The 24103-nt window shown below is 37.1% G+C and overlaps 1 protein-coding gene across 1 annotated transcript in view; it reads left to right on the top strand.

The window, feature by feature from the left end:
* ITGA1 (integrin subunit alpha 1) overlaps positions 1-24103 on the top strand; it is a 74084-nt gene that overhangs the window by 15773 nt on the left and 34208 nt on the right. The window contains exons 2-7 of the mRNA XM_082301255.1: positions 12877-12997; positions 15174-15286; positions 16242-16330; positions 16421-16535; positions 17199-17326; positions 23107-23255. Of these exons, the coding sequence (XP_082157381.1) occupies positions 12877-12997; positions 15174-15286; positions 16242-16330; positions 16421-16535; positions 17199-17326; positions 23107-23255 (715 nt within the window). The remainder of the gene's footprint in view (positions 1-12876; positions 12998-15173; positions 15287-16241; positions 16331-16420; positions 16536-17198; positions 17327-23106; positions 23256-24103) is intronic.

Raw genomic sequence — 24103 nt, 5'->3', positions numbered from 1 at the left:
CAATAGTAATTTGAATTTGAGCTTTTTGCTTATTTCTAGAACATTTTCAAAACTGCTTTGTTCCCTACTTAAAGCACTTTTATTTTGACATAAGAACTGGCAAGAAATGTATGTTAGAGAGCAGAAAGTTCCTACTACTGAAAAAATTAGAAATTGGAACAGCCTTCCAGTCAGAAAAAATCAGAGCAAAAGGTCACTTTTATATGGAATTTGTTTACCCTGAAAAATGTGATGTAGTTGCCAGCAACAGATAGCAATCAGTTTAGCAGTCGTGTACCCATGCTTGGAACAGAAGCAGAGCACTTGCTCTTTCTATTTCAGCGGAGCATTGTGTTGCCCTGTTTATATCTGTTCAATTCTTAGCACATATGTTCACACCACATCTCGACAATCACACCAGATTGCACCACAGCATTGACCTCCTGTCAGACAGGGGTTAGCTGTCTGAGCTAATGATGCAAAAATGCTTAGATTAGGTATCTGATAAGGGTTTAATGAGTATTTTCCATCTCTGCTAGATAGATGTCCTCCAGCAGCTCTAAAGGTTATTAAAAAATAATTTTTGAGTGTTTTATTTGTAAACAGGCATTACACTGAAGTCACTGATCATTAAATGTGTTTCCTTTAGAAAGCATATTTTCTCCAGTAATTCTGAAGTGAGCAGCTGTGAGTTGGTCCTCTGTATCTATCAGCACAGCTTGGAAAAGTCTGTTCCATACAAAGACAACTGTGATATCCAAAGAGCTGTAGACCAAAGATGAGTAAAAAGAGCTCAGCATCAGTACTGTTGTGCTGCCTCATAGCTGGGCAGGAAGGAAAAGCTGGAAGTTATCTGCCAATCTTTGCTGCTATAACTGTAGTTGAGGTGCTACTTGCAATTGACTGATGTTAAATCTGTGGTAAGGTAGCACATATTTGCAAGAGGAGTGTTGTGGGATATAAGCTGGTGGCACAAGGTTCGTTTGTACCTTTTTAAGAGGTCCTTTTTTTAACACTTGCAGCTCCTCTTCACTTTAGAAGACTGAGTCACTCTTAAATGACCCCAAAACTGCCCTTAGTTTTGCAAACTTCAGTTTAGATTGGACAATTTCCTCACTTTTAAACTTCTATGGTACTTGTGTGAGGGTGATGCAGATGTTTGAAAGAAAGAGTAACAGATTCTTTATGGAACTCCTGGTGTCATAAGGAGACTTTCAGAATAGGCCTGGTCCAGATAGATATCTTTAAAATCATGGGTGTACTTCAGTGCTGTGGGTGGGAAATGAAAGTTATTAGTGCCAGTAATTCATGTTGAAAACTCTATCTTAAACTGCATCTAAAAAACAGGATGTTTTTCTACCTCTAGAATCCAGTTCTAATTTTTGGGGGGGAAACAAACCTTCCTTTTATAATGCCTTCATGGCTGGTTCCAAATTTCCCTGAATTGTTTATTGACCAATAAAAAAGAACATTTGCAGTAAAAAGACCTAGGATTAATTTTGCAGTACTTTCAACTAGTTTACCAGAAAAGTCCCTGCAGCAACGTTACAACAAAAGAGATGTTAATGCTCTTACTGATACTTGAGTGCCAGAGTCTTTAAAAATTAGTAGATATGATTGGTGATGCATAATATGCTAAAGTTTTCAGTAAGTTGCCAATCAGAATTGGTAATTCATGATAAAGTGGCTTTTGGAGAATTTTATTAACTTTTTGCTTAAAAAAAAGTATCTTGACTAAAAAAATATACCACATAAAAGAAGAAGATTTAAAGTCCGTAAATTTTTACTGCAATTTTTAAAATTGCTTTATATTCCAACTGCACTGTGAAATGACAATGAAATAGTCACCAATCTCAACCATATCCTATTTCAAACATGTCACAAACATATCACATAATTATTTCAAGGAATAAGTTTCTTGCTAGAGGTGCGTCTTTTATTTCAGCTGAGTGATACTGATGGAAAGCTGGCATTTTGATTTTGTCTTTTTTTCTCGTGATCTCAGATGAACACTGTATGCCAATTCTTGGTTTACTGCTACCGGAATCCATTTACGGAAAGTTCAGTTTTATCTGTTTCCTCTAAATTATGCTCACCTCACAGGTAGACTGGAGATGAGCTACTATCATATGACATATCAAGCTTGTGAAAGTCCTTGTGATTGTCTTAGACCATAAAATGAGCTAAGCTGCAAACTACCTTTTGCAGCAGTCTTATGAATTGACTAGTGCAATAGCAGGTGTTTCTTTGGCCAAATTAATAAACCTTTTTTTCTTAGGGTGCAGTGTCTTTCATGATGTGTGTGTGGTTTTTTGTAGCCCTTGCTAGATTAGGCAGTTATTTTTATGGTTAAATCCACAGAAGATTGGATTTAATGATCACTGTGGTAATTTGAAGTCCCACGTTCTTATCTGCTTGGATTTCTCAGAAGTGTAAACTTTATGTTATCACAGAGCCATGCTCTTTAAATTGTCCAGTGCAAGAAAAGATTTCTTATCATAGTTAATTCATAGGTAGAGAAGAGTAAGGAAACAGACTGGCTGAGGATTATCTTCTCTTTTAGCAGTGTACAGTCATAAATTTCAAACCAGGACAGCTCTGTATGTCTTAATAGAGAGTCGCTACTGTGATTACCCGTGCTGGCGCATGCTTGAGACAGGCTCAGGATTTTGCTGTGAGCAGGTAAGACCTGATCTGTGCAAACAGGCAATGCCTGCTCCCTCATGCTCTTGCAGGACAGGCTGGTTTTCCCGGCAGGCATTTCAGTTCTATGCAGTTGGAGATGAAGAGGCATTTCCATCTGACCTTGTGTGAGAGTGCTAACATCTGGGGACCATTCATGGTGAAATTCCAGCATTTCAACAAATACGTGACTTCTTTTCCATTATTGCCTGTAGCAATCTCTTATCAACTATATTCTCACTGTAGTAATTTTCTGGTTACCAATAGGAGAAAAAATTTTAAAAAAAATTGAATATTATTGACAATACATTTGATGCATTGCAAAGAATTAACATATGCAATAGCAAAAGGGAATTATTTGGATGGTGGTTCCTATTTTCAGTCCAAGCTCCATGTCTAGCATTTTGCCTTTGGCAGCAGTCTGTTTTATCCCTTACTCTCCAGTTCTGCTCTCAGAAAGCTGCACATACAATTACTGAAATTTTTTTTAAATGGTTTAAACTTTACTAGTATGCTTAACATTAGTAAAAGTGTTTTCTGTGTTAGACTGTTGTAGTATTTCTCTGTGTTGTTTAAATGGAGTTCAGTTTTGTGAATATTCTTCTGATTTACATTTTTTTCTGGAACCTGTTAGCTTTATATAACAAGTTTGTCTGAAGAGTAAACTAAGTCTTAGTGCAAAGAAGCACTTCAAAGTTTGAGTTTTCAGTTCTCTGCCATATTATGGGAATACATATTGTAAACAGGGAAACAGAACTCAATGTAGCCATGACATGAGAAGCTGCAGAAACATAGTGGTTTCCTCTTACTGTACTAGAACATGTTCAGGTAAAAATGAATTTTATGTTGTGTTACAGTGAAAGATATCATAGGTGCTTTATTATGAGAAATAATAGGTAAGTTGTCCCTAAACATCTGGACTATAGTTTGCAAGTTGATTTTTTCTTTTAATACATGTTTCTGGGATTTTATTCTGAAGTGTGTCTATGCCCCACTTGTCTCTGTCATTTTTGTTTGGTCAAGCTTTCTGCTTGCTTTTGGGTTTTTTTCACCCCCAAATTTCTGCATAGCAAAATTGTATAAGACCAAAGGAAAAACTAGATATTTGTAAACTTCCATCTTTTCCCTTCCATTGCACTCTAAAAGAAGTTGGATCACAGCTGAATTGATATTGATGCATTTTATAGAGACAATCTATGTTTTTGTCATACTATGTAAATACTGGCTTAGATTTAAGTTCTGTGGTGCTCTAGCTAGCTGGGTGTGAGTGGGTCATATCAGGATATTTTCACTCCCTTTTGAAGGATTTCTTCAGTTACTGGAGCCTTGAGTGATTTGGTTGAGAGCAAGCCAATGATTATGCTCAGCCCAAGGGGATGAAAGACAGGAGTTTGTAGTCATTGTGAAGTAAAGAAATTGAAAAAGTTGTATTAGCCTTAAGACTTTGAGAAAAATTACCTGTCTCTGAAAAAAACTGCAGGAGGAAATGAAAGAGTAAAGGAACCAAGCCAGCTAGGCAAAAAAAAAATAATTGTCCTTCATCCATGTCACAAATGGAGTGATGTACTTCACTCGTATATGTGATACACCTATAGATATTATTGACATAAAACAGTAAGTTGACAAAATTCAGTGGTAAATGTGATGGTAGTTTAACAAGATTTGATGACAAAGTGCATGACTATTGACAGCGTAGAGGGCAGAGCTGTCAGGGAGACCCTTCTGTTGTGTCATCAGGTTCAGAAAGGACTCCCTTGCTTTCTAAACTCCTCTCAGAGAGTAATCAATCTAGGTGCAGCTAGGTCCTCTTCTGGTTCTAGACTTAGTCAATGTTTATGTCTAGAGGATTGTATGTGCACAGTCAATCCTTTGTATCACTTAGGTAAGATGTCAGAGTTTAGCATGCTATTAATCACTTACTGAGAATGTGCTGCTGCAGGGAGTCATTCAATTCCTCAAGGAGTAACCACGAGAGGTCCCTTCTCCAGGAGAGAAAGGAGCACTCTTGCCATCCTGGCAGGGAGATGGTAGCATGAGTTTTCAGTTAGGCTTTATTTTTTACGTCAGTTCTCAGATTATCACATTTCCCACAATGTTTGAAAGGAATTTCTGTCCTGGGGCATTTTATAGACAGCTGGTTTTAAATTTGATGGAGTAGACTGGTGAAGTGTAGGCTTATCAGAGTGATTTGTTTGGGGGCCTTTTCTGGTGCAAAGGTTCATATTGTCTGAAAATCTATTTAGATTTTTTTACATGTAAATAACAGCACAGTGGCAATATATCTACCCTCAAAAGTGCATTAATTTGCCTGCAGTGTTTAGCAATTTTTTCTGAGTTTTGACAGATTTTTTTGTCAAAGATAGCTTGCAAGTTGCTAAGGAAAGAAATAAGTACAAAGCATGGATTCAAAAGAAACTGAAAAATACGCAGACAGTGTCATTTGCAATTCACATTTGAGCCCTGACAAGCAGTAATTTCCTCAAATCAAAGAATTCACCAGTGTCGTGAGTATTCAGGACTTTCTTTTTCCTTAGTCCCTGTATTAGCATACTAAAATTGTGAAAGATGTAGGCCATGTTGCATAATGACAAAAGTCATCAGTTTGTATCTTCTCAAAATAAACCTCAGTTGAACCGCAAATTACACTTACTGTTGAACACATATTACATTTAACATCTCTGTTATTTCTGACAAAATTCTACAGCCTTGCATGTGTTTTTACCATGAGGTTCCACTCTGAAGTAAACTCTGCATTTTAGACTCTATATTTAAAATACATCTCTGATTGAAACATACATTTACGATAACCAATTGCTTTCCATAATAAACTGTCATTATGTAAGGATGGTCATATCATTTTTTTAACCAGATAGAAGTGGGTTGACCTTCTCAATCATTTGTGCTACCTGTTGCACACACCAGCTATATCTTTGGATTGAATCATAGGCAGTACATTAGAGGAACGATTGTTCAAAGTGACATACGTGATTTGATAAGATAGGAAAGGTATGGCAGATATTTGCCTAAGAATAGAAAAAAAGATTAGGTTTGCTTCCTCCCATTAAGCAAGTGTTACAAGATTTAATTTTGTAGGAAACATGAAACAAATACTTAGAAATATTCAGTAATTATTTCACATGATAAGAAAAATAATTCACTCTTGAAAATCAATTACCATCATACTTGTTTAAAAGACTGAGTAAGGTTCATATTGGATCAACTTAGATGGGGTTTTTTTAGGCTAAGAGCAACAAAATTAACCTGTAATACATAAAGTATACTTGTGTGGAAAAATGTTCTAGTTAACAGTGTGAAGTCAAATGAAAAATTGCCATGGAAGAAGTGACTTTGGCACTTTGTATCTTGTGTTTCCTGAAGCATAAGGTGTACTTGACCTACCGTGCTGGTTTCACTACACAATGGAAAGCTTGCAGGACAGCAAGAACTGGGATTCATCATAACTGAACAAGTGGAAAGCTTGTCAAAAACCAAATGAAATGTCCTACTTGACTCTTACTGATGGGTTTTATTTAAGAAAGTAAAAATCTGCTCATTTTAACTATGGTTTCTGCCTGAAATACGGGGCTTACATATAAAGCTGTATGGTAGAAAATGAAAGTTCACTGGAGTGTTCATAAGGAAGTGGTCTTGATAGCAAAGGAGGATGGACACTGAGGGCAACACAAAGATTGTAGGGACTTGTGTGAAGGGTTGATGGAAGAACTACATCTAAAACATGGTCTGGAAATCACTGGACATAAGATGAAATATTTTATAGTTGTTTCACTTTCATCAAGCTGCTAAATTTGCTAAGACTTTGTACATCTGCACAAATCAAGTAGCAGACCTCGTGAAGTTTTTTGTATGTGACTGCATATTTCTAGGGCTTTTTTCTTTCTTACATGAGAAACTGCAGAGTGCTAAGGATTGTGATGATGAGAGGACCACTTTCCAAATTTTGAACAAAATAGTTTCATTCTGATGACTGCTAATTGAGTGGGGGACCTATTCTTGGTCTCTGCCATTATATTTCCGAAAGTTTTGCCTGCTGCATCGTGTTATTCATTTGGGACCACATTACAAAGCGTTGATTCAGTATATTTTCAGGCTTGACACTGCATTATAAAGCTATTTTCCAGCACAAAATATTTAGTACAAAACCAGTAAAGAGAGCTTTATTTAATGGGTTGTACAAAGCATTTAATTGGTTTTGAAAAGCATGTGGCTACTGAATCTGGAATTACTTTCAAATATATATTTCTTGGTCTTTTGGGGTATTTATCTACTTTTAATAAGAAGTGGTTAAATAATTATTCAGTCTCTTTCCAGAAAGTCAGTCTTTGCTCTTCAAAGGTTAAGGATTAAAGAAAAAACGCTGGAGGCAAAACGATACAAAAGTTCTTTTGTAGCCCAGAAAAACAAAAGGCTTGATTTAAGCACTACTGAAAAAGTTTCTGAAGTTGGTTTTTTTTATATATATAGCTTTATTTGAAATATGTTGGTATTTAGCCAGGCAGAACTGAATGCAACAAGAACTTCTGCTCAGCCTCCTTGGCCTTCCGCAGTAAGGCCAGAGCATTGTGGCCCCTGAACTCACAGACAGCAATTGTACAATGCTGTCGTATTTTCTTCCACTTGGCATGTCAGTGGCTAAATCTCTTTTTCATAGGAAGAGGCTGTGTAATCCTGCAGTGACATTATCACAAATGAAGCAAAAATAAAATGTGTAGATTTGCTGGTCCAGCAAATAATCCACTTTCACATGTATGAGCCATTATTTCAAAAATAGCATTTCCCTAGGTATGTCTTTGCAAGTAGATGCTCGTTTAGTCTTCCATGCTACCAGCCAGATGCAGTCCAGCTCTGACCCAAGTCCATGGTGTTGTGTTGGTGCAGCTAAAAGATCCAGCTTTGAGGAGGTTTTATTTCCTGAGGCTCAGTGCTGCATGTACTGAACGACACAGTTTGTTCTCTGCAGCTGGCTTGATTCCAGCTAGCTGAGAGCTGCAGCTCAGGCTTGCAGGTGCCAGCACACAGTGCTATTTATTTCCTCAAGTGAAAGAGTTTTCAAACTGCAGAGCATGATACTATTTGCCACCATTTTGAAAATAAGCTTTTGTGATAGGCCACAGCAATGCTCTCCTCGCTGAGTCACATTTACCAGCACCCTGCTTGCATCCTTTTATGCTGATTAGTTTCATAGGTTTTCTAAGATGACAAGACAGGTAGTTTTTGCTGTGTCGATGTAAAATACTTTTGAAGGCAGTCAGTTACTGTCTTAAAATTAGCACATCTTTCCTAATATCACTTAGCTTTCAGTACATATGATCCCGTGCAGAGTTCCCTGTTTCTGTATTGCACACCTGTGTTGTTTGCAGATTTTTAAAATACCTTTACAACACCATAGACTGCAATATATACTGTACAATATATTCTGGACATTGAGGCAATTTTTCTTTTAATTTCCAAGATGTCTAAATATATGAGAACTCCATAAAGCATTTGAATCTTATTTTAATCTTCATCTTTGATTTCCGCATTCCCTCTATATTCCAGGATGGAGGCAGTCTGATTTTTTCAGCTTTTTTTTTTTCTTTTAATTTCCCAGTGTTTTTAGGTTGTGCATACTTATGCAAAATATTTCTACTTGTTTTGGTGTGCTCCTTGATGTACCTAGACCTGCTTTATTTCAGTCTCCTGCAAAATGCAGATGAATTGATAAAAACATCTGAAGTGCTGTAGCAGTAATGAAACAAAAATAACTTTTTGACCACATACTGGCAGGGAGAAGTAGTGCACAGCCGATGTGTTAGCCTTGTCCAATGCTAAGTGTAAATTTGTCCTTTCCTGTTTATGAAAGAAAACATTTGTATTTCTCAGGATAACCTCTATTTATAGAGGATGGAATTGTTATTTGCCACAGACCATACCCAGTTAAAATATCCTCACTCAATTTATTCTCTTCTCTTGTCTAAGTTGGTCTTTGTGATGTCATTTATTGTGGGTGTTTTGTGGTGATCTATTTTTCATCAGTAAAGAACCAGGTGTTAAGCTTTGTTCTACAGTTTGGGTTATGTTTATATCTGCCTTTAGGAAAATAAGGGTGCTGATTCTGCATTTGTAAGGTTAGAGTGGCCAGGCAGGCAATATGCTTGTGGACAAGTCCCAGAAAAATCTAGTTTTGCATTGTTTGGAGGCAGAATAACCATCCAGACACACAAATGTCTAGTTAAAAGAACTCATTAAATAAAACAGAAAAAAATTTATTAGTGGCTACTGGACAAGTATGAGCTACTACTCTAGGTTTGTAATAGAAATAATATTTGTGTTGTCGTCTTGGCGACTGAGTGTTAACCTTTCATGTATAGGTACAGGCTGTTCTAAGCAAAGAATGGCACATGCATCAGCTCATGTTCTGCTCGGTGTAAATCAGTAGTGAGAGGGACATTGTCCCAGGTTTTCTGCAGCGTCTCATTTCTTGTAGAACATGAAGTTAAAACTACAACTTCAGTTTTAACCTTTGAGAAACATTTATATTCTGCATTTCTGAACTGTGTCAGTCAATTTTGATTTGTCTGCAGTCATTCTGTTAACAGAACATGTTCACAAACTTAATTTACCTACATTATGTGTGACTAAGTCAAATACTATGTACCTTATGAAAAAATGTTTTTTCTCCTTAATACCCATAACTCTGAAGAGAATCCTCTCCGACTTCCCTGTAGCTCTCCTTTTTCCACTGCTTCTGCCAATACTCTTCTTAATTCATACACAAGTTAGCTAGAAACAGTAGAGAATGCATGCTGTCTTAAACAGAAACTGGAAGTTTGAAAGAGTTCAGGCTAGATATTATTATTATCAATACCATTTTCACAGTCACAACCAGTAATATTTTTAAATATTCTGAATCATTAGCTCCTGTGTACAGTGTTCTCTGTACTAAAAAATGAAATAAAGCATTAAAGCCAAGTTGCCATAAATCAGTAGATAATTGTTAGCTAAATGTGTAATGTAGGTCACCATAAACTCCATGTTTCCATTTACCATCTGAAGATTTGAACATCTTTTTGGCTTGTCAGATTTCTTTTTACGGGATCTGTGGAAAAAGCAGCAAGCTACCTTTAAATACATTAATTATTTGTAAGTTAATTTTACACTGCTTATCACGACCCTTACTTTAATGCAAAAACATTATGCTCATGATGTTTCAAAGCACATGGAAGACAGAGAAGGGCATGCAGTACATTTACATATTAAAATATGCCACACAGTTTGTGTATGAAGTCAAACTTCAAAGTATCTGAATTCTGGCTAAGATAGAAGGGGAAGAGAAGAGAGCAAAAGGACAGCCATACTGGATCAAATCAAGATGGTGTTTTTTCCAGAATCACATCTGAAGAAGTACACGTAAGCTGATAGCTACAGACAAAAAGTAACCAAGCAAGCATAAGTAGTGTTCCCTCTTCCAGTTTCCAAGTATCTCGAGCTAAGGGGATTTCCTGAGCCAGATGTGCATTCTGTGTGGGTTGTAAACTGCGGTGGTTTTGTTTTCCATTGAGTTATTCAGATGCCCATTGAGCATGTCACATTTAGCCTCCAAAACATTCTTTACCAACAAGGTCTGCAGGTCTGTTCTGCTGTGTGAAGTCTCCGCCTCATTTTTATTTCTGATCAGTCTGGCCTATCTAGCTTGTTTTGGTTCCTTGAGCTTTATTTTTTTAGAAGAAAGCACTGTTATTGTTGATTCTTATTTGACCTCACTCAGGAGCATGAGGATTTGGGTGGTTGATAGCAAATAGCTGGCATTTTTTATTCCTCTTCTAGTTTGCTTGTTTTAGCATTTCGTATTTTCAGCCGTTGTAACTATGAGGATTGGAAACGCATGCATTAAAATTATGAGATTTGAGAATGTTACATAACCAATTCAGGAAGCTTCAAGACCATTTCCTGTAATGACTACGGAGTAAAAATCAATAGTTTTCAATACTACGTCACTGTGATGGAACTCCTATCAGCAGATGATAAAATGATCTGTGGAGTGGAGGATATCATGATGAGGTGAACAGAGCACAGAGTGCACGTGTAACGTTCAGCTGCTTTAGGAGAAAGCAAATGGGCAGGAATTTGTGGCCTTTAGTATTTCATATCATGATATGTGTTGAGCATCATCATAAGGTGAGAAAGGGGAAGAGCATGCCTCTAAAGACCTCTAGAAGGATGTTCTGTTCAGAGGCTAAAGTGAACAGACTGCTGGAGATCATTAAGAGAGAAGTTGACATGGGTAGATTTTGCTTCTACCTTTCTTCTTGAGGTAATTAATGAACTTAGTAACTTTAGCAGGTGACTCATTAGTACTGTTTCATTGTCTAGCAGATCGACTGTTGAGTCTAAATGACACAGTTGCAATCCCTTATGTGGTTTGAAAAGTAATAATAGCTGTTGTTTTTACTCTGAATGTAACAAAAGAAGATTTGAACTGGTGATAACTTGACTGAATTCCCAAAAATTGGGCTTGTTCATTTTAATTATACTAGAATGACTGAGAGTAGGGGAGGAAAACACCTATTGCACATGAACAGGCATAGCAGAATTTCTTTAAATATAAATGTTTAAGGAAGACAAAATTATTTTCCAACAGATTATTTCCCATCAGGCTGTCAACAATTAGTTTTCTCTTATCACTTGCAATGAATATTTTCTGAAGAACTAATCTCTGTTTTGGTTTTTTTCACTTCTTTATATTTCCTGACTCTGACTGAAGGAAGAAAAACTAAAATAACACAAATTAAACTTTTCCTTTTTTTTGCTGTCCAGTGAAACTGGAAATACCTACTGAATGACAAATGGTCTTCTGTGATAATTTTACTGCTTTAAGCAGGAAATAAGATGCTGAGAGAGACAGATTAGCATTGACCACTTGGGAGCCTAATTATAGTAACAAGCTTTCCATGAGAATTTTGTCAACTCAATGGTGAATAACACAGATGTGGTTTAGTAACTGAACATTATTTAGATGTTTTGACTTGCAGCAAGTATTGAATATTTGGGTATTTTTGTGTGACTAATAAATGTCAGCAAATGATCATTAAATGCTTCTTTAAAATTAAATGAAACTTGTGTATATTTGTTTTTTTAAGCAGTCTCAATGTTCTACAAATTCACCTAATTTTTGACTCTTGCGAATTAAATATACACCTCTGCAGCAGCAGACTCAGTGGTTACTTTTGAAACTGACTTACAGGACAAAGATGGAAGAGATCACTATAAGAAATAGTAAATTAAGAAAAAATAAATAGCCTTATTTTTATATAGAAATAGTGGTTTTTACTTCTTAATGAGCCTTGCAGTTGGTTATAGGTATCATTTCAAGCTGAATTTTTACCCCATGTATCAAATTTTTCTGAAACTTGCTGTACAGCCAAACTTCTGCAGTGTCTTCCTTGACGATGATCACTGAACTTTAGGGTGTGGGAAATCATTAATAACAAGCATTTGCTCTCCCGATTCATCTCTTCATAATCCAAAATCACCATTGTATAGCAACTTTTCCTAAATGCACAAGTATCAGAGTTCTGCAAATAATCACATGTAGGTACTATGGAGATCAGCATGTGGTTGTGTAGAATATTTATTTTATTATTTTCCCAAAATAAATGGTTTACAGGAATTAAGAGAAAACTATATACTTTTTTTTCTCTAATATAAGTTAAAATTAAATACATCTGAAAGCTTTTCCTCCTTCTTTTCCTATGTGTTTTTTCTGCAAAGTGTTAAAAATTAGTTAATTCTCAATTTAAGTAACCTTAAGAACTACTTCCTTGAATGAGTGAAAGAACATTTTGTTTTGAATTCTTGCATTAGAAATGAATGGAGCTAAAAAGCATAACTAAAAGAAACTAAATTAATAGCTAAAAAGTTAATGTTTTACTTACTGTCATTTGAATTGTGATTTTCAAATGAGTGATGTAGTTTGAAAAATATGTTTTGGATACAGAAGTCCAGTTGCTAACAACTCTGAATTTAGTTCTGTACCTATGTGTGAGGAAGTATGTTTTAAATCTCTTGCAAGTTGTGGTATGTAAGCCCCAAATGCCACTTTCAACATGTCTTGTACCTTCCATTAAGTCATAATTGAGCTTTGATTTCTTAGAGGTGTTTGAGTTTATTTCTACTGCTACATACTAATTTTTTTTTAAATACTATATTTTTTTAAAGTTCTCTTTCACCTTGTTCGCACTTCCAACGTTGATGTGAAAAATGCACTGACCTTCAATGGGCCTCTGGAAGACATGTTCGGGTACACAGTACAACAGTATGAAAATGAGGAAGGGAAATGGTAAGCTCTTTTTCTTTTTTTAAATGAACACTCTAAATTACCAGGTATTCAGTGACTCAAGTGCTGTACTTTTATTTTCAAGTTAGGGTCAGATTCTGTCAGGCATATTTCTTAAAATTATGCACAGTCCTGAGGAAATCTGGAAAGACTGGGAGAGAGAAAGGTCCACATATGTACCTACAATTATCTCCTCATATACACAAATGACTCCACAAAATGGGTAAATTCCCTCATTTATGGAGCTGAGAAAGGACTGTGTTTTGCCTGAGTTCTGTTTTTTCCATTGACCAAATGAAATCTTTATCTTTTCCTTCTGTTAATGTATTCACAAAGAAATTATCCCTGTTTTACCTAAATAATCTGTATTATGTGGTTTTTTTCTAAAGTTTTCTGTCAGATGTTTTCTGAACTGAATTTTTTCATTCAGTTGTTTGGAAGATTTACCTGTCAAAATATTAATTAGTACAGTACTCCCTCTGCCTTCCCTTTTGGAGGACTAAATATGTCTTGCAACTGGTAATATATTTACATTTGGGACTTGGAGCCTTTATCTTAACCTCTCTTTTCTTTCCTGTTGTTCTAAGTAGAGGTTGTATTTTGGCATGCTTGCTCATGTCATTGCTTGTTGGTCATTTGATAAACACCTGCCTCTGCTTTTCCCTTGTTAAAACAAACCCCAGAGGCTAATGGCTGGTCTGGAGGACTGAAATAACAATTGCATGGTAAAAGGTTTGAGAATGAGATCTCCACCTTTCTTTGCAGATAGCTCTGGTTTTCCCAGAGCTTTTTTGATGATTCTTGGTAACCCCAGGGACTCCTGCAGCCATGCAGGAGTGACAGGCAGGAGGAGGCTGTGTGGCAGCCAGGCCAAACTGTTCTGCAGTGCCTGAGCAATCCCCACTGCAAGCGCTGGGTCTGCCAAATTCTGAGAGTGACCACTACTGCAACACCATGCACAGAGAAGTGGAATTACAGAGCCTGCTTTTGAAAGTGCTAGTTCTTGATTGCTGCAATTGCAGGATGTTTAAATACACATTTGTATGAGGGTCATGAGAGAATAAGAATAATGACCTTCTTTGAGCTTATTTAGACCTTCAGGAAATGGAATCCATTCTAAAAGCTGGGATTTTGCAAAGTAAGCTGTATTTTTGTAAACTGTCCTGAAACCTTTCAAAAGCAAACAATAATATGAGCTGGAAATGGTGGCTCTACCAGTGGCCAGACAGCAATATATAAACTAGTATGCTAGATCTGAACGTCTCTGAAATTGAACTCCAGAGATCCTATAAATTTCAAGCTTTCAGCATATCAGTATTTAAAGCAGAAAATCTGTAAGCTGATAATTAAAAATATACAAAACAGCCTTGAGAGGATTTTTCTGCTGCTAAAATGCTACCTGTATGGCACAGATATAGCTTTCCAGCAACAGATGGTCTCTGATCCTGACTGCAGCTGTTTCTCAATAAAACTGGGATGCCCTAAAATTCTGGGATTCCCTTGTGCAAAAAGACAAAATAGCCTTTCAGACCATGTACCACGCTTCATGGAGCTCTTTCTTTCTGAGAAAGTAACAGCACAGGGGCACGAACCTGATGACCATTGATCTCCTCCTGGCAGATATCAGGCACACTCAGCTTCTCTCCATTTCAAAAGTCGGAAATTTCTTTTATATTTCTTTTATATTTATATTTTTTATATTCTTTTATATTAATTAGAGGGAAGAACATGTCTTTTACAGTGCTGCTCCACATTATTTAAAACTAAATTCTTCCTCTGAGTGCTTGTGAGCCTCTCATTTGGCATTTGGTCTCTGAGCATTGAAAATAGGTTTTCATCTAAGATCTTGTAAAGATCAAGGACATACTAAATAAAGCATATCTTTCCTTCTGTATTACTTCTAATACTTGTCATCTACCCACCTATATTGCTTTTATTTCCCACTGGAATTTTTTAAAATGTTATTCTATTCCATAACTGGGTATATAGGCACATTTCCTTTCCGTGTCGTTATTATTTATCTTGCATCTGAACTGGAATAGTAGATACTTTTCTTTTTGCCCATCCTGTACTGCTCGTGTGGAGCTTGCTGCACCTGTGCTCTCTCTATAAGTTTTATTTGCTGACTTTTGTGCCTTGTTAGAAAGAAGACATATCAGGTAACTTATTTCATTTGCAGGGTACTTATTGGTTCACCACTAGTTGGCCAACCTGAGAAAAGAACAGGCGATGTCTACAAATGCCCTGTAGGAAGGGACAGCCCGTCACCCTGCACAAAACTGAACTTACCAGGTATGCAAGGCAATAAAGCTGTGTCACATGGAGGAATAATAGAGGTCACATCTTAGGAGATTTTTAGCTAGTAAGTATGCATTAGAAATGTTTTTCTAGTGAAAATTTACTTGGGCATCCAGAGCTAAATGTAAAAGAAGTTGTATTTGTAACGTTAAAAATAATTTTATTTTAAGGCTTCTCACTGTCCTGTGGAAAACATGCTCATAATTTTAGAATGTGTTATCAAAACTTTATTATGACTGACATTAATTGACTGTGGTTGGCAGTCCTGGCCATCGAGCCAGAAAGGTCTTGGAGCATAATTTCGATTACTCTTTCCAAAGCTGTCTGAAGCCAAGAGCCTTCATGTAAAGGCTCTTGCCATCAGTAAGCTTTTGATGAAAATGTAAGTAGGCTGATGCATCTTAATATGACATAGGTAAATATTAATGGTTTTCTTGCTCAAAAGATACCTGATGTAGACTGGAAAGAAGTTCCTGTTAATATGAACTTCACTAAATATACCTGTTGTGATATTTTTTATCTGCCTGTGTTCCTTGAAAACCTAAATGTCAGTAATGTAACATAACAATAAGAAGTAAAAAAGCTATTCAGTCAGTAGCAAGACAAGGTAAAAAATGAGGGTTTTTTTCCTAATTAAAAAAACTCTGTGCATAGTAGTATCTTGTTTCCATTGTGCTGTTATTTTTACTTTTTTTTCTTTTCTCGCGGTTCAAGCAAACTATTTGAGACAGCAACCCAGACAAATTTTCTGGGATAAAAGCCAGTCTCAGAAATTTTTCTTGATTGTTGCAATTGAAGAAGGAGGGGGAAGGGTGCTAAAATATTTGATGAAGCCAGTGTCAGTCTGGGTTTTATTTTAGAAGCTGGAAGCTCTATACTAGGGGATATATAATTTAACATTTTGTTTTCGAAGTTTTCCCAAATACTTAACATTTTAATCTATTTATAGCTTCTACTTCAGTTCCTAATGTCGTGGAAGTAAAAGAAAACATGACTCTTGGAACAACCTTAGTGACTAACCCAAAAGGAGGGTTTCTGGTAAGAAAGGACTTTTTGCTAATTTTAAAAGTCTGGTTTTTTTCTTGGGTATTGTAACAAAAACATTTCACCCTTTTTCATTTTTTAAAGGCATGTGGACCACTTTATGCTTATAAATGTGGACGTTTGCATTACACAACTGGAGTTTGTTCTAATGTCAGCTCCACTTTTGAAACCGTTGAGGCCATTGCTCCGTCAGTGCAAGGTATGCATGCCACAGGAATTTTCCTGTGTGTCCGAAAATAAAAAGTGCCAAACAAGACAAATGTATACGCATAGGCATACCAAAAAAAAGAACTGCTTAACTTAGCTACCAGCATTACCAAGTTAAGTAAATGTTTTCATTGTCCGTATATAACCTAAATTCTTCCTGCTTTTGGAATTTATCTCAGTCTAAACAATCATTACAGTGCTATGTAACATCCAAACACAATTGCTAAAAATAGTTGCTTATGTTTTTAACTTATGGCCAAAAGACTCCTTTTAAATAATGACAGCATATTGAGACCTAATACAAACCCAGCTTAGTAATATACATACAAATCTTAAAGACCTGGTCCTTTGAAAAAATTGTGGGAGAATAGATTGATATTGAAGAAGGTACAGGGTCACTGGTAAATACTCCAGTTATGTGATCTCCTCCCATTCTTAAAATTCTGCTCCCAAGAAAGCCCCTTCCTGATAAAAGGAACACAAGCCATGGGAAACACAATGCAAAAGTTGAAGAATGGTAGTTGGCATCAAACATGTCAGTTCAGCCCCACTGAAGAAGGATATACATTTGTTACAAATTACAAAAGTAGCTGGAGCTGTGAGATAAGTCTGATCCTTGTTAGTGTCAATTCTTATGTGGCAATTTGTGTTGCAGAGTGTAAAACCCAGCTGGACATCGTCATAGTCCTTGATGGGTCCAACAGCATTTATCCATGGGAGAGTGTCACAGACTTTCTGAACAGCCTCCTGAGAAACATGGATATAGGTCCTCAGCAAACACAGGTAACATGGTAGATGTTTTATGTTTTTTTAATTTGAGAGGAAAAAACAATTTACAGGAAATTATATGATAGTGTCGTCTATGGACCTCTTCAATTCCAAGAACTTACAGCAGCAGTTACTAAAGCAAAATAGCTGAAACCACAACTAAGTCAGTACTCAGTCATCAAGCAGCAATGTCAGGAAGACTATCCCTCCCCCCACTAGTCAGGCAGTCTGGAGAAACCAACTTTCTAACCTAGAGACAAAAGTTAAGTGCATTAAGTGAGACTGCTTGAACGCTGTCTTGTCCCACTTCCTTCCTCGCCACAGCCCCTTCTTGTCTTCCTTTGTACTTCATTGCACAAAGGTCATTTCTGCTCTTCGGAAGCACGCATGCGTGGTTTGGACAGCCTTTGATTATAAGCTTTTTGGAGCAGTGTTCTTAGTACTGTGGAACATTGGGCACACAGCTTTTAAACCCTGAAATCATAATTAACAAGTGGCTGTTTAGCTGCATGTTATTAATGGCAGAAGCTGCATTTATATAATGAGTGGAGAGGGCCAAATTCCCAGCTGCTATAAATCAGAGTGGTTCCATCAGAATTAATGGAGCTACAACCAATTACCCCCCTGAGGATCTGGCATATGTCCCACAGGCTGCTGAACAGATTATGTAAATATCAGTTCTAAGAGAACTCTGGGAAGGGGGAAACACTGACTCTGGGATACATATTAACACAGAAAGCCTTATTAACATCAAGAGAAGAAACTGTTTCTTCCTTTCCTTTCTCTATTTTCCACCTCCCCAGATCAAGGATTTTCCAGGACCTCCTGTAATAAGTTATATGCTACAGGCAGTTTTGCTGCTTCAGGTTAACTCCTAACATTCAGCTCCTACCTTTACAAAGGAGACTGTGAGAAGATGTGAAGGATACCTCTGCCTGCAGAGAGTACTACCCCCATCATTTTCCATATTAATTGGGGTTTTCAAGTTACCAGCCAGGTCGTCTGTTGGCTACACTGAACACTGGCTGATAAAATAACTTATAAACTGTCAGCTTCACAATCATATCCTGTTATTTTAAACACACTGTTCTTTAGATATTGTGAGGAAGAAGGAAAAGCACTTTGTGAAATTTAGCAGAAAGGAAAAAATTCCTTCTGTTCCCTTAAACAGATGATTACTCAAACATGTACCATCTTAAAATACTTAAATCTGAACTTCCCAGTATGGGGCAATGGCTGCATGGAAATCATCACTGCCTTCTGTCCAAAGGTCTTCATGGGAGTGGTATGCAGGGCAACCAAAGCTACTGCACCCTCACTCCTCTTCCTCACCCAGCAACTCCTAAATTTTTACAATGCCACACCTCTGTTATGTTCAGTTTTGGAATACTGCCTCATCTGTGTGGCTCAGCTCATGCGCAAAAGATCCCTGGCTGGCCTGCACTCCAGCAGCCTCCCATCTCCACCTACAAAATCCCTTGTGCCCACAGTTTGGCATGGCTACCCCTCTTCTCACACGTACACATATTCACTTGAGAACGTCAGCTTTGGCATCTGGTTGCTACAGAGCAGAAACATTTGAGAGGGAGATAAGAATGTGATAAGGAGTAGAGAGGCTGAAAAACTGGAAATGGATGACAAAAGCTTGGTGGAATTTTCTCAGTCCCTCTTACCTTCCTCCTTCCCCAGAACATATCTCATCTCCTCCTCTCCTCTGAGCCCCCTGCTTGGGAACCCCGGCACATCTGAAGTTCATAATGAGTTTATACTCTATCCCCGACCCACACTGTCTCCTTTCTCAGAAAAAATGTTTAAATGACTATACAATGGGGAAGACGAGAAACAACAGAGCAGACTAATTTATCCCCTCTCTTCTGGGAGCACAGAAGAGAAGCATAGGAACAATAACTTACTTTCTGTCTGTTTAAATTGATTTTTCCATTTTAATTTTTTATTACTGAGCATGTAGAAATCAGTGGACTTTCACGGACTTAAGACTGTTTTGCACAGGAATGAAGTGATTACAGAATAACTCCTTAGCAGATTGGGTGTGACTTGTTCAAAACTGTGTTTTGATTAGAGGCTTTTGAGATTTTTTTTTTTTCCCCACTTACCCCTTCCATGAACAATGGTCATTATATTTGCAACAAGTCAGGAGAGAAATTTCTCAGTGTCCCATGTTTGGCAGATTTGAAAATGATAACCTGAAGTTTCAGATGCAGAAAGTCAAAGTTTATGGGGTTTTTTTTCCAGTATTTCCTTCCCTCCCTCTTTCCCTTCTCCAGATAATCTACAACACCATACTGATGATTAAGCTGCATATCTTGAGTTTTAGGATAAAAGAAGTAGATGGAAGTGATGATATAAAAGTGGAAAAAGTAGGAGGAATTATGAAGAAATAGTAGAAGTAGAAACAAAAAATCAAAATATTTCTCTTGGTCTTTTTTTGCCTCTTTTTTAACTGTTGTGGAGATAATTGTCTTTTTAATATGTAGGGGTAGGTTTTTTAATCATTTACATATGAGTAACATTCTGTGGATTTCTCTCAAAAGAGAAAGCAGAATACTTGAATAAGTTCAATTCTGGCTTTAAAGTTATGCTGGAAAGGCCTTCAAAATCTTCAAACAGTTTCTATTTTTACATTAATATATGACATAGGCAGTTATAGATGTTTGGCCTGTACCTTATTATGTCTCCAAAGGGACTGTATCACACACTAATAAGTCATGCCATGTCATATCTTATGATTAGTTTTGTCTTCAGAAGAACAGAAGTGTAATTAAAAAGTATTACAAAGATTAAGGATGTAGAAAGATCTTTGCAAGAGTTTACAAGTAACTTGTATCTTGAAGTGGGAGAATTAATTTTTTTTTGGTTCACATACCTTTAAAAAGATCTCCTTATGAAAAAATGCATTATCCATTAATTCTTCTTCCCAAGGCATCTCTGCTTTTCTTTTACATTAAGTATCAGTACATCCAAAAATATTTCTGATTTCTCCTCACATCCCAATGCTGAAAACCCTAACATATAATTTCATGTACCAAATGGTTTTCCTTTCATTTTGTTATTTTAGTTGTTGGTAGTTTTTGCCAAATTGATTGGCTTAATAATTTGTTGGGAAAGCCAGAATGCACTTTCCAAATAGGGGTCTGTATTCATTTATGGGACAACAATAAATCGTAGCCCTGAGAACTGCTTTGTTCCAAAGTAGAACAGTCCATCATTTGCCTGTTCTCTTGTACAACACTTTTCACAGGAACTGGGGACAATTAAAGAATTATTCCCTTGTGTAATGTAAAAGCCATGGAATGCTAGGGAAGGGAACATAAGCTTAAGAATTACAAGAATGTTCAATAGATTATGGTCAGTAATGCTGGGAAAAATAAAAGTTTCTCTGGAGTAGAGCAGAATTACTACTGTGTAGTACTATTGCATTTTCCAGATATAAATTAAACAAGCAAATCAAAACATACGATGCCTGTAAGCATCATTCTTAGGGGCTTGCTGAAGTGCCATAAAGGCACATTTTTATCAGGTAGATGTGCACTTGCAATTTTGCATAAGATGAAAAGGCTATAAAAGCTCAAACCTTCACTGCTCTCTAATAGAATATAACTCTAATTTTACAAGGTGGACTTCATTCTGTGATCCTGTAGGAGACTGGAGCATGAAGCCTAGTAGCATTTTCTCAGAGGCTTTTTCTTACCTTTTATTGAGGAATGGTTCATCTTTGGTGCCATGGAATATATAGAAAATGATGATCAATGTTTTCAAAGCTAGTGCTAAGGAAGGTTCCCACGTGACAATTGTATCCCATAAGATAACCACATGCCCCCCTTCCTTCCTGATTTACAAGCTATGCAGCACAGTGCAGTTTCAGACTCAGATGTTCTTCCCATTCACTTCCTGAGAAGGAAATGCCCAAAATGTGTACTTGCTGTGATCGTGGACGTTTCCTTTCAAACAGGAAATGATATAACTCAATGTCAGCCTATAATCTTTTTTTAGGAAGATGACAACACCAACATGGGTCTGTAGAATCATGAAAGAATGGCAGATGCTTTTCACACTGGCAGCAGTCAGGAGATCATTTCATTCTTGGTACCTTAAAAGCTGGAGAGAAGGAGCCATGAATCCACACCAACAAGCTTCCCCGTATACTATAGTGTCTGGCTACACTTGGTGCATGGCCCTGGAATTCTTAAGCCATTACTCCTCCAAAAAATCAAGCATGATGCAAATCTCTTGTTCATCTTGTTTTTAAGACTAACAGCATCCAATTCAGATAATGCTGTACATCACTTTAGATGCATGCCACAAAATAGTTGCCTTGGAGGGAACAGGTTAAAAATTTTGTCTTCAGCTTGTGATTTATTCAGTGCCCTGAGTGCTCTGAGTGATGACACAGAGAGTGTGCTCTGGTTGGTCCTGTAAACAGTGCACAGGGTTAATAGGCTGCTGCTCGCAGGAACATTGCAGCCTCTGCATTCTCTCTGCTGCAGATGGAAGAGGGCATACCTCCAAGAGACAAATAGCTGAATGGCAGGAACTTGTCCTAACTTTGAATGTACATCAGTTCTTCCAGATTTGATTGTGTTTTCAAAAGGATATGGAAATTCAGTGGGATAGATTTTGCTATCATATTCCATTGTAATTATAGTGCCATAATCATATGTAACTAGCATTTCATAATGATCATGTTATTGATGCTTACTGTGAAATATTTATCCAGTTCTAACCCTTCTGCTACAAGCAAACAAATATGGTGCAGAATCTGAGAGGCTATGTAAGTACCTGAAAAAAAACCCTGTACAGCATTTTTAAAGTACATACTAAGCCACTTCCAAAATAATAAGATGGTAAAAACATCCCAGAGGTCTTATTGATCTTCAGTACCTTAATGCTAGAGTGCTTTTAATAATAGATGAGTGAGACGTAAATGCCACGTAATACTGCATTATCCTAAATAACACCTATAAATTGCCATGTGTAACGTAAAATTGAAATATGCTAATGGAACATTGTGTGGCTTCTTCCCAGTAAAAGCTGTCTGGAACCTGCCAAAATATTAAAACTGACAGGGATGAATGGGAGAAATTAATTAATATTTAAGAATATTGCTCGTCTTTTTATTCTGCTCTTGGTTTTGCAGCAGGTTCCCTCAGGCATTTTGTGGTTATTGCACAATCTCATGTGTTGATCTTCCTCACAAAGACTTGTCCTGCTAAGGTTATCTATAGACTTTACGTTACCCTCCCCCAGTCCCAAAGCCACCATTTCCTTCATGCTTTACCCTCTCATACTTGTCAGGTGGTACTTTGACATACCTCCTGCTGGGAGAACATCCATGTCACAGATGTCCCTGCTGTCTTCATCAAGATAAGAGTAATTGGGTCTTCCTGTTTCTAGGCTCAATTTAGGGTAAATAAACTATTGGATGTAGGAATATTTTATTTGAGTGGAATGAAGAGAGCTGTGAGTGAGCCATGACTTTGTATGCTTATAAGGAAAACAGCTTTGAGGAGTTGGGACTGGTGGTTGGGACACTGGTCTGCCTCGGCCTAGAGGAGCGCAGAGCTCCCATCCAGATTGCCTCAAGCCAGGAAGACCAAGGACTTGAGACAGCTTTTGGCTTTATTCCAGTTCTTAATAAAAGCAATTTAGAAACTTCAAAACGTTTCATGAGACTGTCATCTAGCTAGTCTTGCTCAAACACATATAGGTTACTGCAGGAGACACAGGAATATTTTCTATAAGTGTAGTTGATTTTTAGCATGAACTGTGTGTTTCAGGTTGGAATTGTACAGTATGGACAGACTGTAGTCCATGAATTTTTCCTGAATACATACTCAACAACGGAAGATGTGATGGCTGCAGCCTCAAGAATACGTCAGCGGGGTGGCACGCAAACCATGACAGCCCTGGGAATAGACACGGCCAGGTACGTACACAGGATGACGTCCCCCTGTTTCCTGGGGGAAACAAGCACACGCAGGGTGGTTATTCTGATTTTATGTGTTAAAAACATGGAGTGGCTAACACCTGACTTCATTTCAGCTAAGCAAACATCATATAGGAGGAAGGTGGATAAGCAGACTCTATCCAGCACCTACAGCAATTGTGTGTGAGACTCTTGAAATGCAGCCATCTCATGAATAGAGGAATTAGGAAAAGATAATATGGAGCAAGGTTGTAGGTGTAAGCAAAGGGCTGACAATATCTGATGTCCACATAGAGCAGGTAGGAACTGTGTATGTAGAGGGATGAAGAAAATCTAGTTTTACAGAGGAAAAATGAAAAAAATAGATTTTTTAATGTTGTTGTAATTCTGAAGTTGATTATTACAATGTTAAGCCCACACTTGTCAGAAAGCCTAAGTCTTTGAAGCTTCTCGATCACTGGGAGATTAACAATCTGTTGTAGCAAGAGCAGTATTAAGAAATGCTTCTTTTATGAGAAAAATGAAATCTGACTTTCATAGAACAGACAGTAAATGCAAAATCTCTCCAAAAATTGCAAACTGTACAATGTTGTCCTGGTATCTTTTTTCTTTTCTGGTTTTTATTTTCCCCATCACAAAAGCAAGATTTTTTTCCACAAAAGACTGCCTTCACTCTTTCCAAACAACTGTTTAGTGAAATATGCAACATCCTTCTGATGAACAATTTGATTATCTGACCAAAGTTTTGTTGATGTGGTGTACAATTGAATTCTGATCTATTAACGTTTTCCTGAGATACGAGTAGAAGCTTGAGAAGTCCAAACAAGTTCATGAAAGCAGAGCCAGTT

The sequence above is a fragment of the Coloeus monedula genome, assembly GCF_965178545.1.
Source record: "Coloeus monedula genome assembly, chromosome: Z".
Lineage (NCBI taxonomy): Eukaryota > Metazoa > Chordata > Aves > Passeriformes > Corvidae > Coloeus > Coloeus monedula.
This window is presented reverse-complemented; position numbering and strand designations above follow the sequence as displayed.